We start from the raw sequence: 12,508 nt of genomic DNA on the forward strand, positions 1-12,508 counted from the left end.
TTGAGCTTGGGTGAGGGAGAAAGTTTAAAGTAGTGTTGCAAGGCCAGCTTTTTTTTATTCATAGTGGTATGTGCCTGGAATGTGCTGCTAGGGAATGTGGTAGAAGCAGATTAAACAGCAGTGTTTAAGTGGTGTTTTGACAGACAGCATAGAGAGGTATAGACCATGGGATTAGTTTGGCATCATGGCGGACACAAACATGGTGGACTGTTCTATGCTCTATGTTGTCAGACCTCACATAGTCCAAAGGATGAGTGCATATATTTAAAGGAATCAATGTTAAGGTAAATTCTAAACTGAGGAGAAAGGGGAGGGAACATAGTTCTGTGGGATTGTGATGGTGGTGCGGAGGGGTGTAGGATAAGAGGAAGGAACAATCAGAATATGTGGTATTTAATGTTGAAGCTGCTAGAAGCTATTGCATAACAAATATATTTGTATTCAGTTTTTTTAAATGTAAAGTTTCAAATTCAAATTTAATTGTCATTCCATCAGACCATAGATATAGGAGCAGAGGTAGGCCATTAGGCCCATCGAGTCTGCTCTGCCATTCAATCATGGGCTGATCCAATTCTTCCAGTCATGCCCACTCCCCTGCCTTCTCCCCATACCCTTTGATGTGCTGGCTAATAAAGAACCTGTCTATCTATGCCTTAAATACACCCAGTGTCTTGACTTCCACAGCCGTTCATGGCAACAAATTCCACAGATTTACCACCCTCTGACTAAATAATTTCTCCACATCTCTGTTCTAAATGGACGTCCTTCAATCCTGAAGTCATGCCCTCTTGTCCTAGACTCCCCTACCAAGGGAAATAACTTTGCTATATCTGATCTGTTCAGGCCTTTTAACATACAGAATGTTTCTTTGAGATTCCCCCATCATTCTCCTGAACTCCAGGGAATACAGCCCAAGAGCTGCCAGACATTCCTCATATGGTAACCCTTTCATTCCTGGAATCATTCTTGTGAATCTTCCCTGACCCTCTCCAATGTCGGTATATCTTTTCTAAAATAAGGAGTTCAAAACTGCACACTGTACTCCAAGTGTGGTCTCACGAGTGCCTTATAGAACCTCAACATCGCATTCCTGCTCTTATATTCTATACCTCCAAGAAATGAATGCCAACATTGCATTTGCTTTCTTCACCACTGACTTAATCTGGAAGTTAAACTTTAGGGTATCCTGCAAAAGGACTCCCAAGTCCCTTTGCACCTCTGCATTTTGTTTTTTCTCCCCATCTAAATAATAGTCTGTCCATTTATTTCTTCCACCAAAGTGCATGACCATACACTTTCCAACATTGTATTTCATTTGCCACTTCTTTGCCCATTCCCTTAAACTATCTAAGTCTCTCTGCAGGCTCTCTGTTTCCTCAACAGAACCATACACGATTATCCATGAATACAGCCAAATGAAGCAGCATTACTCCAGGGCCAAAGGGCAAAACACAGTACCAACTGTCACACACGGCATAAGGCACATATAAGATAGCAAGCACATGTAGATATCAGTAAAATACGGTGGTACAAAAAAATAGTCCAAGACTGGGTCCATGAATTTTGCAGAAATCAGCAGTCAACCACAATACAGCTTGTCTTCTGCCAAACGAACACTGGAGAGCAGCACTTCAGCTAGGACACCGCGCCACACCACCTCTGGTGGAGTGCACCGACTTCGATATCTCCCTCTTTCACGGCTGTGAACAGGTGACATCATGGCTTGAGGTCTAGTCCTCGCTATGACCAAGACCATGCAGCTCCCCCTCCCCCTACAGCACCACTCAGCCCTTGTCACCCACCCCTGCCAACTGCCAATAAATTAGTGAATCGGACTTGCAGCATTCCACATTAACAATATTCAACAGGGTTACACGATCACAAGCAACATAGACGATCACTCCCTGTTAGACTGCACACCTCATTTGTACTCCAACTTCTTCAACTCTTCGCTGATGTAGGCAGCAGCATGATCCACACCAAGTCCAGATCCTTCACTTTCTCTGCCAATGAGCAACTCGCTGATGGGGTAGACCTGCAGTACTTTAAGTTCCTAATGTCCAGTAAGGTCTTGCAGTCATACTTTTAAAAAGGACAATACCACCTTTGGCTCACACCCTAGAAACCACCACAATCAAATGTGCTGCCATCTTACTGGAAGGCTGGATGTTGTAACCATTTGTGGGGCTTAACACTTTAAAATCCTAAATTTACTCAGAATAGGATTTTTTTTTGTTGTTCTTGGCATGCTCTAAAGAGATTGCTGAGAGGTGTCACTAATTCTGTTTTGTTACCTAAATTTATAAACCAAAATCTATCTCAAGATACACAGGGCAACCTTGCTTACCCAAATGATTGTTACACCTATTTTTCTGTGAATTGATGTGCATAGCAAAGCTTTCTGTGTTAAGTTATGTGATATGTGAGAAAGCAGCATTCTGTTTGGTGTATGCATGCCAGGAAAGAGTTATGTTGGTGCTTGGAATAGCAAAAAATAAAGTTGAAAGAGGTCGTTAAAGACAATTTTGTCACAACTCAGGTCAGGTCAGGTCAGGGTCATTTGGTACTTTTGAGTTAAAAGTTTGTGGATTAGATTCCTGCTCTAAAGATGTATGTGCAGACTTTTCTGACATGACAGTGCCATATTGAGTGCTGAATTGTATGAAGTGTCACCTTTTGTCTTAAAAAAATCTGCTGTAATCCTCTACACAATCATCTTTTGATTGACAGTGCTTTCACCATCCAAGTAAAAATCTATAATATTTTAAACTTTTCAAATAAAGGTTAATTAACCTTATTCAGTCCATTACTGTGAATGCATGCCTACCTTTTAAATTTGAGCTTCTGACAAATTGTACATATTTCCCCTTTTAAAATATGCATCTACAAGATTAAAGTTGTGCAGATGACTTTGAATGCTTAATCAAATGAGCTGACCTTGCTGAGTTGCAGCTTCTCAATTCATAATTAGAATTAGCTTTATTATCATTGACATATGTCATGAAATTGATTGCTTTTTGGCAGCAGTACACTATAATACATAAAGTTACTTTAAGTTACAAAAATAAATAGTGCAAAAGGTGACTAATGAGGTTAATGATCATGGGCTATTCTGAAATCTGATGGCGAAGAGAAGGAAGCTGCTCCCGAAACACTGGGAGTTGATCTTCAGGTTCCTGTACGTCCCCCCTGATGGTAGTAATGTGAAGAGGCCAAGTCCTGGACGTGAGGGTCTTTAATGATGGATGACTCCTTCTTGAGGCACTGACTCATGAAGATGGCCTCAATGATGGAAAGCGTTGTAGCTGTGATGGAACTGGCTATCTAAAACTCTCTGCAGCCTTTTGTGATCCTGTGCATTCAAGTCTCCAAATCGGGCTGTGATGCAACCAGTCAAAATGCTCTCCACTTTTTGACTGTAGAAATTTGCACGTCTTTAGTGCCATACCAAATCTCCTTAAACTCCTAATGAAGTAGTGCTGTTGGCACGCCTTCTTCATGATTGCATCAATGTTTTGGGCACAGGATAGATTCTAAGATGTTGGTGCTCAGGAGCTTGAAGCTGCTCACTGCTGACCTCTCAAAGAGGACTGGTGTGTATTCTCTTTACTTTTGTTTCCTTGCTGACATTTAGTGCAAAATTGTTATCTAAAACCACTCAACCAGTCAATCTATCTTATTCCTGTACACCTTCTCATTGTTATCTGAGATTCTGCAAACAACAGTAGAGTTCATACCAATTTTCTAGAAGGCATTTGAGCTGTGCTTAGCCACACAGCCTTGAGTTTAGAGAAAATAGAGCTCATGTTTGATGTGCACCCGAGGTGCTGTTATGGATTCACACTGACCCAATAAAGAAGTCGAAGATCCAGTTGCAGAGGGAGGAGCAGAGGCCAAGGTTTGGAAGCTTTTTGATGGTGTTGCACACTGAGCTGTAATCAATAAACAGTAGCTTGATTTTTGTATTGCTGTAGTCTTAGTGCTCCAAAACTAAGTGGATAGCCAGTGAGATTGTGTCCACTGTAGACCTGTAGGCAAATCGCAGTAGATTCAGGTATTTGCTCAGGCAGGAGTTAGTCCTAACCATGACCAGTCATACTTCAATAAAGTAGGTCTGAGTACTACCAGGCGATAGTCATTTAAGCAGCTCATTGCTATGATTGCTGCCCTTTTGAAGCAAGGGGAACCTCAGATCCTACCAGTTAATGAGAGATTGAAGATGTACTTGAACACTTCATCTGGTTATGCATTTAGTTATTGTATATAATATTTTATATAACCTATTATAGTTAGGGAAAAGGCATTATTAGTATTTTAAATATACATTATAATTCTTCAATTTTGAACATCTGTTGAGGAAAGAATATGAGTACCAACATCATTCTTCATATCTCTGACAGATGAAAAGTGCCTTGATCTTTTTTGGCTTTCCTCCAGAAATTGACAAAGTAGGATCAAAGTAGAAAGGGAGAGAAAGATGGAGCAGTTCTTTGTTCTCAAGGATCATTTAAGTATTTTGAATATCCTCCCAGTAGAAATCCACGAGCTTTGCAGTAAGAATTGGAATCTGACAAATAGGACTTAATTTTTACATGTGTTGTTACTGATACCTGTATGATCGTTATCTCTTAACACTTTGATGTTATTTACTTGTTTTGAAAGATGATTTTAGTGCTCAAATACTTTTTATTACAAACTGACCATGTTATTAGTGGGACTGGATTTTATTAAATAATAATAATTTGATGTAATCTAGAGAAACATTTCAGATTTCATAGAAATGATTTAAAAAAAAATTAAATCTCAATAAGAAATTCAGCCAGATTTCTCGATTGTTGCTGATGTCTCTTGTACATCATAATTAATTAGAGAAATAAAAAAAATGAAGGCAAGTTTTTTTTATTTTAGCAGCTTGCTTTAAGTGAAATTATGTATATTGCTTTCATCAGATACTTTGCTGCCAAACTATTTTGTATACTAGTTTCATTTGGATTTTGGTGCATTTTATGTTTGCGTGAATAGATGATACTTTTGCAACTGGATCCCATGTGGGTGAATTAATAATTTGGGATGCGCTGGACTGGACAGTTAAAGCATTTGAATCTCAGTTCTGGAATGCTGCGCCACAATATGACAAACCAGCTGAGATAAAGATATCACAGACTCCAAACCAGTCTGAAACCTGCATTCATCATCTGACTTCAGATAGAGAGGTAAAGCTTAAAAAAAGATGGCACTTCTTTCAAGATCTATATCTATATACTTAATATTTGGAAAATATTAAAAAAATTATACAGTTCTTATTTTATTGTTCTGAATTGAACACAAAAGACTACCTGCTAGTTTAATGGCAAGATCAATGAATATAGCATGTACTTGCCTAGCTTTGGTTTGTAATTATTTGAAGTTGGCTTTTCTCCTCTCCTTTTGTTAAAATTACATAAATAATGATAACATGAGAACTCCTTAACTTTCTTCCTCCCCCCCCCCCCCGTGGTTTTTATGTGATTGATCGCATGCATGCTACGAAACAACTCATCAGATCACCATATGAACAGCTTGCTAAATTCCTCCATGCTCCATGCTTTTTATTTAAAACAAGGATTTGTTATTAAGCTAAATAATGTTTGTGGTGTTTTAAACTTTAAATTCTTGTATTTCTTATCTGTAGAATATTTTTGCTGCGATTGGGACAGGAATTTACGTGTATAATCTTCAGATGAGAACTGTGATTGCCTACCAACAAGTGGCACATGATTCCCGAGTGCTGCATATTGCAAAGTTGCCAAATAAGTATGCAAGTTCGAATTCTAAACCATCTATTATAGATAAAGCAGCAGGCTTGCAGCATGGGAACATTGTAATAATTTTAAATGAATGTGCACTGCTAATTTAGAAGTGATTACTAACTTGAATTGTATCTTGTAAGTTCAGAAAATATTTTAAGTTGAAAGAAAGTTGAGAGATTTTGTTCTACTTTCAAGAACAAAATTTTTTTAAAAAGTTTTTATTTTATAGAAGTGAACAATGCATATGTCTCTGATATTTTATTTATTTGGAGATGTAGCACTGAATAGACCTTTCCAGCCCTTTGAACCACACCACCCAGCAGTCCCTGACAACCCTAAGCCTAATCTAATCACGGGACAATTTACTATGACCAATTAATTTAGCCAATATGTCTTTGGATTGTGGGAGGAAACTGGAGGACCTGAAGAAAACCCACATATTCTACGAGGAGACATACAGAGACTCTTATGGAGGATGCCAGGATTGAACTCTGAATTCCGATGCCCTGAGCTGTAATAGTGTCACACTAACTGCTACGCTTTGGTGGTGCTCTAATGCATTTGAACATGTATTTTTATTTACCTGAAATGAGAGTTTTAAATTGGATTTTATTGTCAGGTTACAACAAATGGCTGACATGTGCTCTGAAAATAATTTCTGAATTTCAATGTTTTACAGCCAGTTGATCTCCTGCTCTGTTGATGGCAGTGTTCGCCTTTGGGTATTGCAGGAACTTCCTCCAGCAGAACCTGCTACATCAGGTTGGTGTAACTTAACGTTATATACATTAGTAGATACAACTTAATTCTCTAGATATAACCTTTGCCAGCAGTAAGGATCGCAATGTCTGGTTAGAAACACTTAAAAATTAGTCAGCTTAAGCAGGCATGTAACCCTGCTGAGCTGCTTTTGTTTTCTTGCATGGGTACTTGGTGTGCAAGTGCCTGCTAAAAAATTATAACTTTCTTTTCAACTTAACATGATGATAGAAGGAGCAATTCTCCTGTGCTGCAAGCAACACTTTTTCCTCTCCTGTTCTGCTACACTGCCTGAATGTAGCAAAGTCTAATTGGTGAGCTGCTTCAGGTTGCCTCTAGTTGTGTTTAGATCAATGAACATAGCATGTACTTGCCTAGCTTTGGTGTGTAAATATTTCTCCTCTCCTTTTGTTCAAATTACGTAAATAATGATAACATGAGAACTTCCTGCCTTTCTTAGCAAATATAGGGACAACATTGCACTGCTTCATAGGCAGCATGGTAGTGTAGAGGCTAGTGTAACACTTTACAGCATCAGCAATTGGAATTCTTTTCCTACCACTGTCTGTAAGGAGTTTGTACGTCCTACCTGTGACCATGTGGCTTTCCTCCAGGTGCTCCTGTTTCCTCCCGTGTTCCAGAGGTGTACAGGTTAGTAAGTTGTGGGCGTGCTAGGTTGGTTCCAGAAGCATGGTGACACTTGTGGGCTGCTTCCAGCACATCCTCAGACTGTACTGGTCATTGATGTAAGCAGCACATTTTACTGTATGTTTCAATATACAGGTGACAAATAAAGCTAATCAGGCTACACTGTGCACACAAATGACAGTAAACTCCCATTGGTGAAACCATTTAAATTTGTGGATGCTCAACTTGCCATAATTGTAGGATTGCAGATGTCTCTGAGAATTATAAGACTGGAGGACATTAAAGCAAAAGGAATAGTCTGGATTGGTACCAATAAGCAATATTAGATAGGACTTCTGACTACTGGGTGGCTCAAGATGTTTGCAACTCATGTAGCGTAGCCTTGTAATTCACTGCTGTGTTGTTGATTGTGGGTATATATCTTGAGTCTCTTTCACACGTTATCTATTTAATTATCTCTTGGTATTTATGGTTGTGGCAACACTACAAGCTGCTGTTTTCCTAAGCAGTCCTATATCGTATTTTCAGAATGGAGTAAAACTCTGCTGAGTTAGCATTGTGTTTAAGTATATGGAATCTACTCTGTTATGATATTTTAATTCCATTTTGTGCAATGCTTTATATTTTGAACTGTGTCACCTGAGAATTTCAGGGTCCATTTTGTATCAAAGAAGTCAAATTTCCAAATGCATTAATTTTTAATAGATGCATTAGGTCACTTTTCAGTTATATTTTATTTCTGGCAAAATGTCTTAGAGAGTCATCTAAATGTTTGCAGAACTGGTTTTCATTTGTGATCCCTTAATTAATTTGGTTGTAACAATATAATGAGGTTGATGCCTGTTTGATTTTAGGGATTTTTAGTATGTGGGGAATTGGGAGGCCAAACAAGCAGCAAAACCAATCAAAACGCAAGTTGGAGTGTTCTGTGTTGAAGATTTTGGAGATAACTGGTGATTTGATCGGTCATTCAGGTGCAGTGCAAGTGAGTATTTGTGTAGTGTGGACACTTCTTTACTCTACTGCTAACTATTGTCCATAACGTCTTATAAAATGTTTCAGTTTATTTATGAACTAACAAAGAAAAGGTTAGGCTGGAAGTGTTACGTACCCTGTAACTGGGTCACTTACCAGCAAAGATAGAGAGGTCCGTTGAAGTCTGATGGTACTATTTTTAACAGTATTGATAAAAATACACAAAATAATATCAATGCAAACCTACAGATAATATACGTCATCAATACTAAATCTAAAGCGCGGGTATAATAATAATCAATAAGAAATAGCTCTATTGTTGTCTAGGGGATAATGTATTGTCCGATGGAAATATAAAAGTCACTTTAATTCCTTCAAGCTGCAGCTTTTTGGTTGGAGAGAAAGACGGGTTAAAACTTGCCCCTTCCTTTTATGATGTCAATCCTTCGAGAGTCGTTGGGAGTTGATTTCCCCGTTGTTAGCTAAAAACCGTTCTTTCATGGTAAAGGCCCACCGATTCCGGGGCAAATGGAAATAGACGCACGTGGCCTTCCCACTGGTTTTTGCTATTACGGGATCGCTAGCGTTTCTTCTGGTGCGTCTGAGGGGCTGTTCCCCCAGACCCTCTTTTTATCCTGACTCACAGGGTCGCAGATGTCAATCAGGGTGGGATGATGCAATCCCTCCACCAACCCCCCCCCCCCCTCGGTTCATTGCCTGGGGGCTTTGATGCATCGTACAGGATTCAATACACAATTCCGTCTCCAAGAGACAATAGCCGTTATCAATGGTTCCGCCTTTCGGAGGCCAGGACACATTCCCAACTCTTTGTGGATTCTGCATGTCTTTCTCTCATTTCCTGGGTCTCCTGACTCGAATCAATAGCGATCCTGCGATTCTCAAAAAGGAGGGGGCCACGGGCATAACAGAAGGGAGAAGAGAAATGAAGAACTGGAACAGGTAATTTCTTAATTCTGCCATTCAGTGAGATTAAAGCAGATTTCTGATCTAGTTTCAAAGACCAAAGAGCAGAGTGTGGACTTCAGGATGGGTAAGACGAGGGAACACAAACCAATCCTCTTAGAGGGATCAGAAGTGGAGAGAGTGAGCAGTTTCAAGTTAATAGTGTCAGGGATCTAACCTGGTCCCAACATATCAATGCAGCTATAAAGAAGGCAAGACAGTGGCTATAGTTCATTAAGAGTTTGAGAAGATTTTGTTTGTCACCTATATACTCAACAACTTCTATGAGTGGAGAGTGAATGGAGAGCATTCTGACAGGCTGCATTACTGTCTGGTATGGGGTGGGGAGGGGGTGGGATGGGATGCTACTACACAGGATTGAAAGAAACTGCAGAAAGTTGTAAAGTTAGTCATCTCCATCTTGGGTGCTAGTCTATGTAGTATCTTCAAGCCATAAGATAAAGGAGCAGACATTTGCCCATCGTCTGCTCTGCCATTTCATCATGGCTGATCCATTTTTTCTCTTAGCCCCAATTTCCTGCCTTCCCCCAGTATCCCTTCATACCCTGACCAATCAAGAATCTATCAGCCTCTGCTGTAAATATACATAAAGATTTGGCCTCCACAGCTGCCTGTGGCAACAAATTCCACAGACTCACCATTCTCTGGCTAAAGAAATTCCTTCTCACCTCTGTTCTAAAAGGATGCCCCTCTATTCTGAGGCTGTGCCCTCTGGTCTTAGACACTCCCACCATTGGAAACATCTTCCCCACATCCACTGTATCACAGCCTTTCATCATTCAATAGGTTTCAATTAGATCACCCCTCTTCTGAATTGTAGTGAATACAGGCCCAAAACATCTTCAAGGAGCAGTGCCTCAGAAAGGTGGCATCTATTATTAAGGACCCCCATAATCCAGGGCATGCCTTCTTCTCACTGTTACTGTCAGGAAGGAGGTACAGAAGCCAGAAGGCGCAAACTCAGCAATTCAGAAACAGCTTCTTCTACCATCCAATTTCTAAGTGGACATTGAACCCATGAACACTACCTCACTTTTTTGTTTTTATATTATTTGTTTTTGCACTATTTTTAATTAAACTAGTTAATATATATATCTACTTATTGTAATGAATTACTGATTTACAGTTATATTATTATGTATTGCATTGTATTGCTGTTGCTAAGTTAACAAATTTCAGATACATGCTGGTGATATTAAACCTGATTCTGTTTCTTTGGCACAATATACCTTTGCAACTTTTGTGGAGCAGTAAATCATTTTGCCACTGATTTCAGTAGTTAACTCTGCATATGTTGCAATCAGAAGTTGATCATCTCAGTGTGTTGGCAATTGTTATAGCTTCATTACAACAAAATCTGGGCCATATTTTCAGTAATTCTGAAAGTATATTCCAACTTGAAATCAGTGTTTATACTAAGGATTGCAGATGCACTTGGCTCTATTATGACAAGGCTTTAATTGCTTTAATCAGTTGAATCAGTTTATTTCTCTATTTGCAGATCATCGTCTTTTGTACATTGGTTGTTTGTCAGTATTTGTGTGTATGCGTTTGTTGATTCTATTGTATTTCTTTGTTCTATTGTGAATGCCTGCATGAAAACAAATCTCATGATAGTATACAATGACAAATACATACTTTGATAATACATTGACTTTGAACTTGCTGCAAATAGAATTAATGGCTTCTTGAATTATTCCTGTTTTAATTTCCAGATGTTCCTCTATTCTAAAGAGCATGGATTAGTAACATGTTCAACAGATCACCTCATCATCTCATGGAAGAATGGACAGAGGGAATCCCAGTTACAGAGTAAGGCATTATTCCAAAAATTAGAACAAGATAATGTGTAATCTTCAACTCAAAAGATGTGGAAGGTATTTTTCTGTGGATTCACGATATTGTAGATAGTGTCAAGATACTAAGATTGCCTTTGTTACCGGTACTAGTTCTGGATTTATATTGATGTTGAAAATAGTCTTCTGAACAACCAATATTTGCTTATCTGTGATTTGTAAATATTAAAATATGAAGATGTATATTTAAAAGATCTGTGACAAGAAGACATATGGCTTTTTTATATTTTTTGTATAATTTAAAACATTTGGAAAAATATCTTGTGACTGCCATCCACCCAACCACCATCACTGTTGCTCTTTCATGCTGTATCTCAATAAATAAATAAATTAACAAAAAACATCCAGTGAGTGGCAGTTCTGTGGGAGAGGTCAAAGGACAATGGTCAGACTGGTTCAAGCTGACAGGAAGGTGACAGCATTACAACAGTGCTGTGCAGAAGAGAATCTCTCATGCATAACACAAACCTTGAAGTGGATGGGCTACAGCAGCAGAAGACTATGAACCTACCTTCAGTGCCCACTTTATTGATCAGACAATAGTTTAGAGTGAAGATATGAAGACAGCTTGAGGTGAGAGCAGATCCAATTCATTTAGAAGCTAATTATTTAATTTGCTATTTTTATTGATGAAAATTACCATAAGCATTCAAATTCTAAGGATAAAATATGCTTTATATAAAAATCAAAACATCCAGTTAAGTATACAGTGCAAGAATATATTACAAAATATTATGTTGTGAATACTAATTGGATACATTTATATAAAATAGAATTATATACAATTCTGTGCACAGAAAGTCAATTACATTTGATTATTGCTTTGCATAAAGCAAAGCTCTTGGCAGTAATTCTAATACAATTTGGAATCAGTAAGTACTTGATTTCGCACAGGGTAGAAAGGACAAGTATTCACTTGCATTATTGAATATATTAAACATCTCCTATTAAGTCTATCAATTGTGTGCATGCATACCTTTTAAGTATACTAAATATTAATAAAATAGCCCATACTGACTGAGTAAAAATAACTTGTAGGATTTTCATTTTTGTAAGGTGCTATAGACTCTATACACAGAATCCTCAGCCAACAGAGCATTCCAGCAGACTAAATTAAAACAAACAATGCTTTGTACACCAGATTTTGTTTGGACACGAGTTTCTTGATATTTGAGCTAGAACCCATTTGAAAATTAATGCAATGGAATATCAATTTTGGCCTTCAGCAGAAGACGGCAGTAAAATTTGTGTGTTGTTTCCAGTGATCTTTGCTGATTCAGCATCTGACCACTGCAAAATTCTTGATGCTAAAATAATTGAATGGTGCAAAATATAAGTGCTTGTGTTGGATTTTACGAAATTCTTTTTATGGTAGTTTGAAAACCACTGATAAATTAAGGAAATCAATGCCTTTTCTTTTCACGTATTAGGTGTTATTGCCCTTTCTTGATAGACCCCATAGCATCATGGTCATAAAGGTGGTGGATACTCATTCTA

The 12,508-nt window shown here is 38.3% G+C and overlaps 1 protein-coding gene across 3 annotated transcripts in view; it reads left to right on the top strand.

Moving 5' to 3' along the window:
- wdr41 (WD repeat domain 41) overlaps positions 1–11,352 on the top strand; it is a 47,349-nt gene extending 35,997 nt beyond the window's left edge. For all 3 annotated transcript variants that reach the window (XM_073048241.1, XM_073048242.1, XM_073048243.1), the window contains 5 exons: positions 5,023–5,213; positions 5,672–5,793; positions 6,469–6,551; positions 8,051–8,181; positions 10,871–11,352. In XM_073048241.1, coding sequence (XP_072904342.1) covers positions 5,023–5,213; positions 5,672–5,793; positions 6,469–6,551; positions 8,051–8,181; positions 10,871–11,008 — 665 coding nt within the window. In that variant the 3' untranslated portion in view covers positions 11,009–11,352. The remainder of the gene's footprint in view (positions 1–5,022; positions 5,214–5,671; positions 5,794–6,468; positions 6,552–8,050; positions 8,182–10,870) is intronic.
- The last annotated feature ends 1,156 nt before the right edge of the window (positions 11,353–12,508 follow it).

The sequence above is a fragment of the Hemitrygon akajei genome, chromosome 6 (assembly GCF_048418815.1).
Source record: "Hemitrygon akajei chromosome 6, sHemAka1.3, whole genome shotgun sequence".
Taxonomy (NCBI): domain Eukaryota; kingdom Metazoa; phylum Chordata; class Chondrichthyes; order Myliobatiformes; family Dasyatidae; genus Hemitrygon; species Hemitrygon akajei.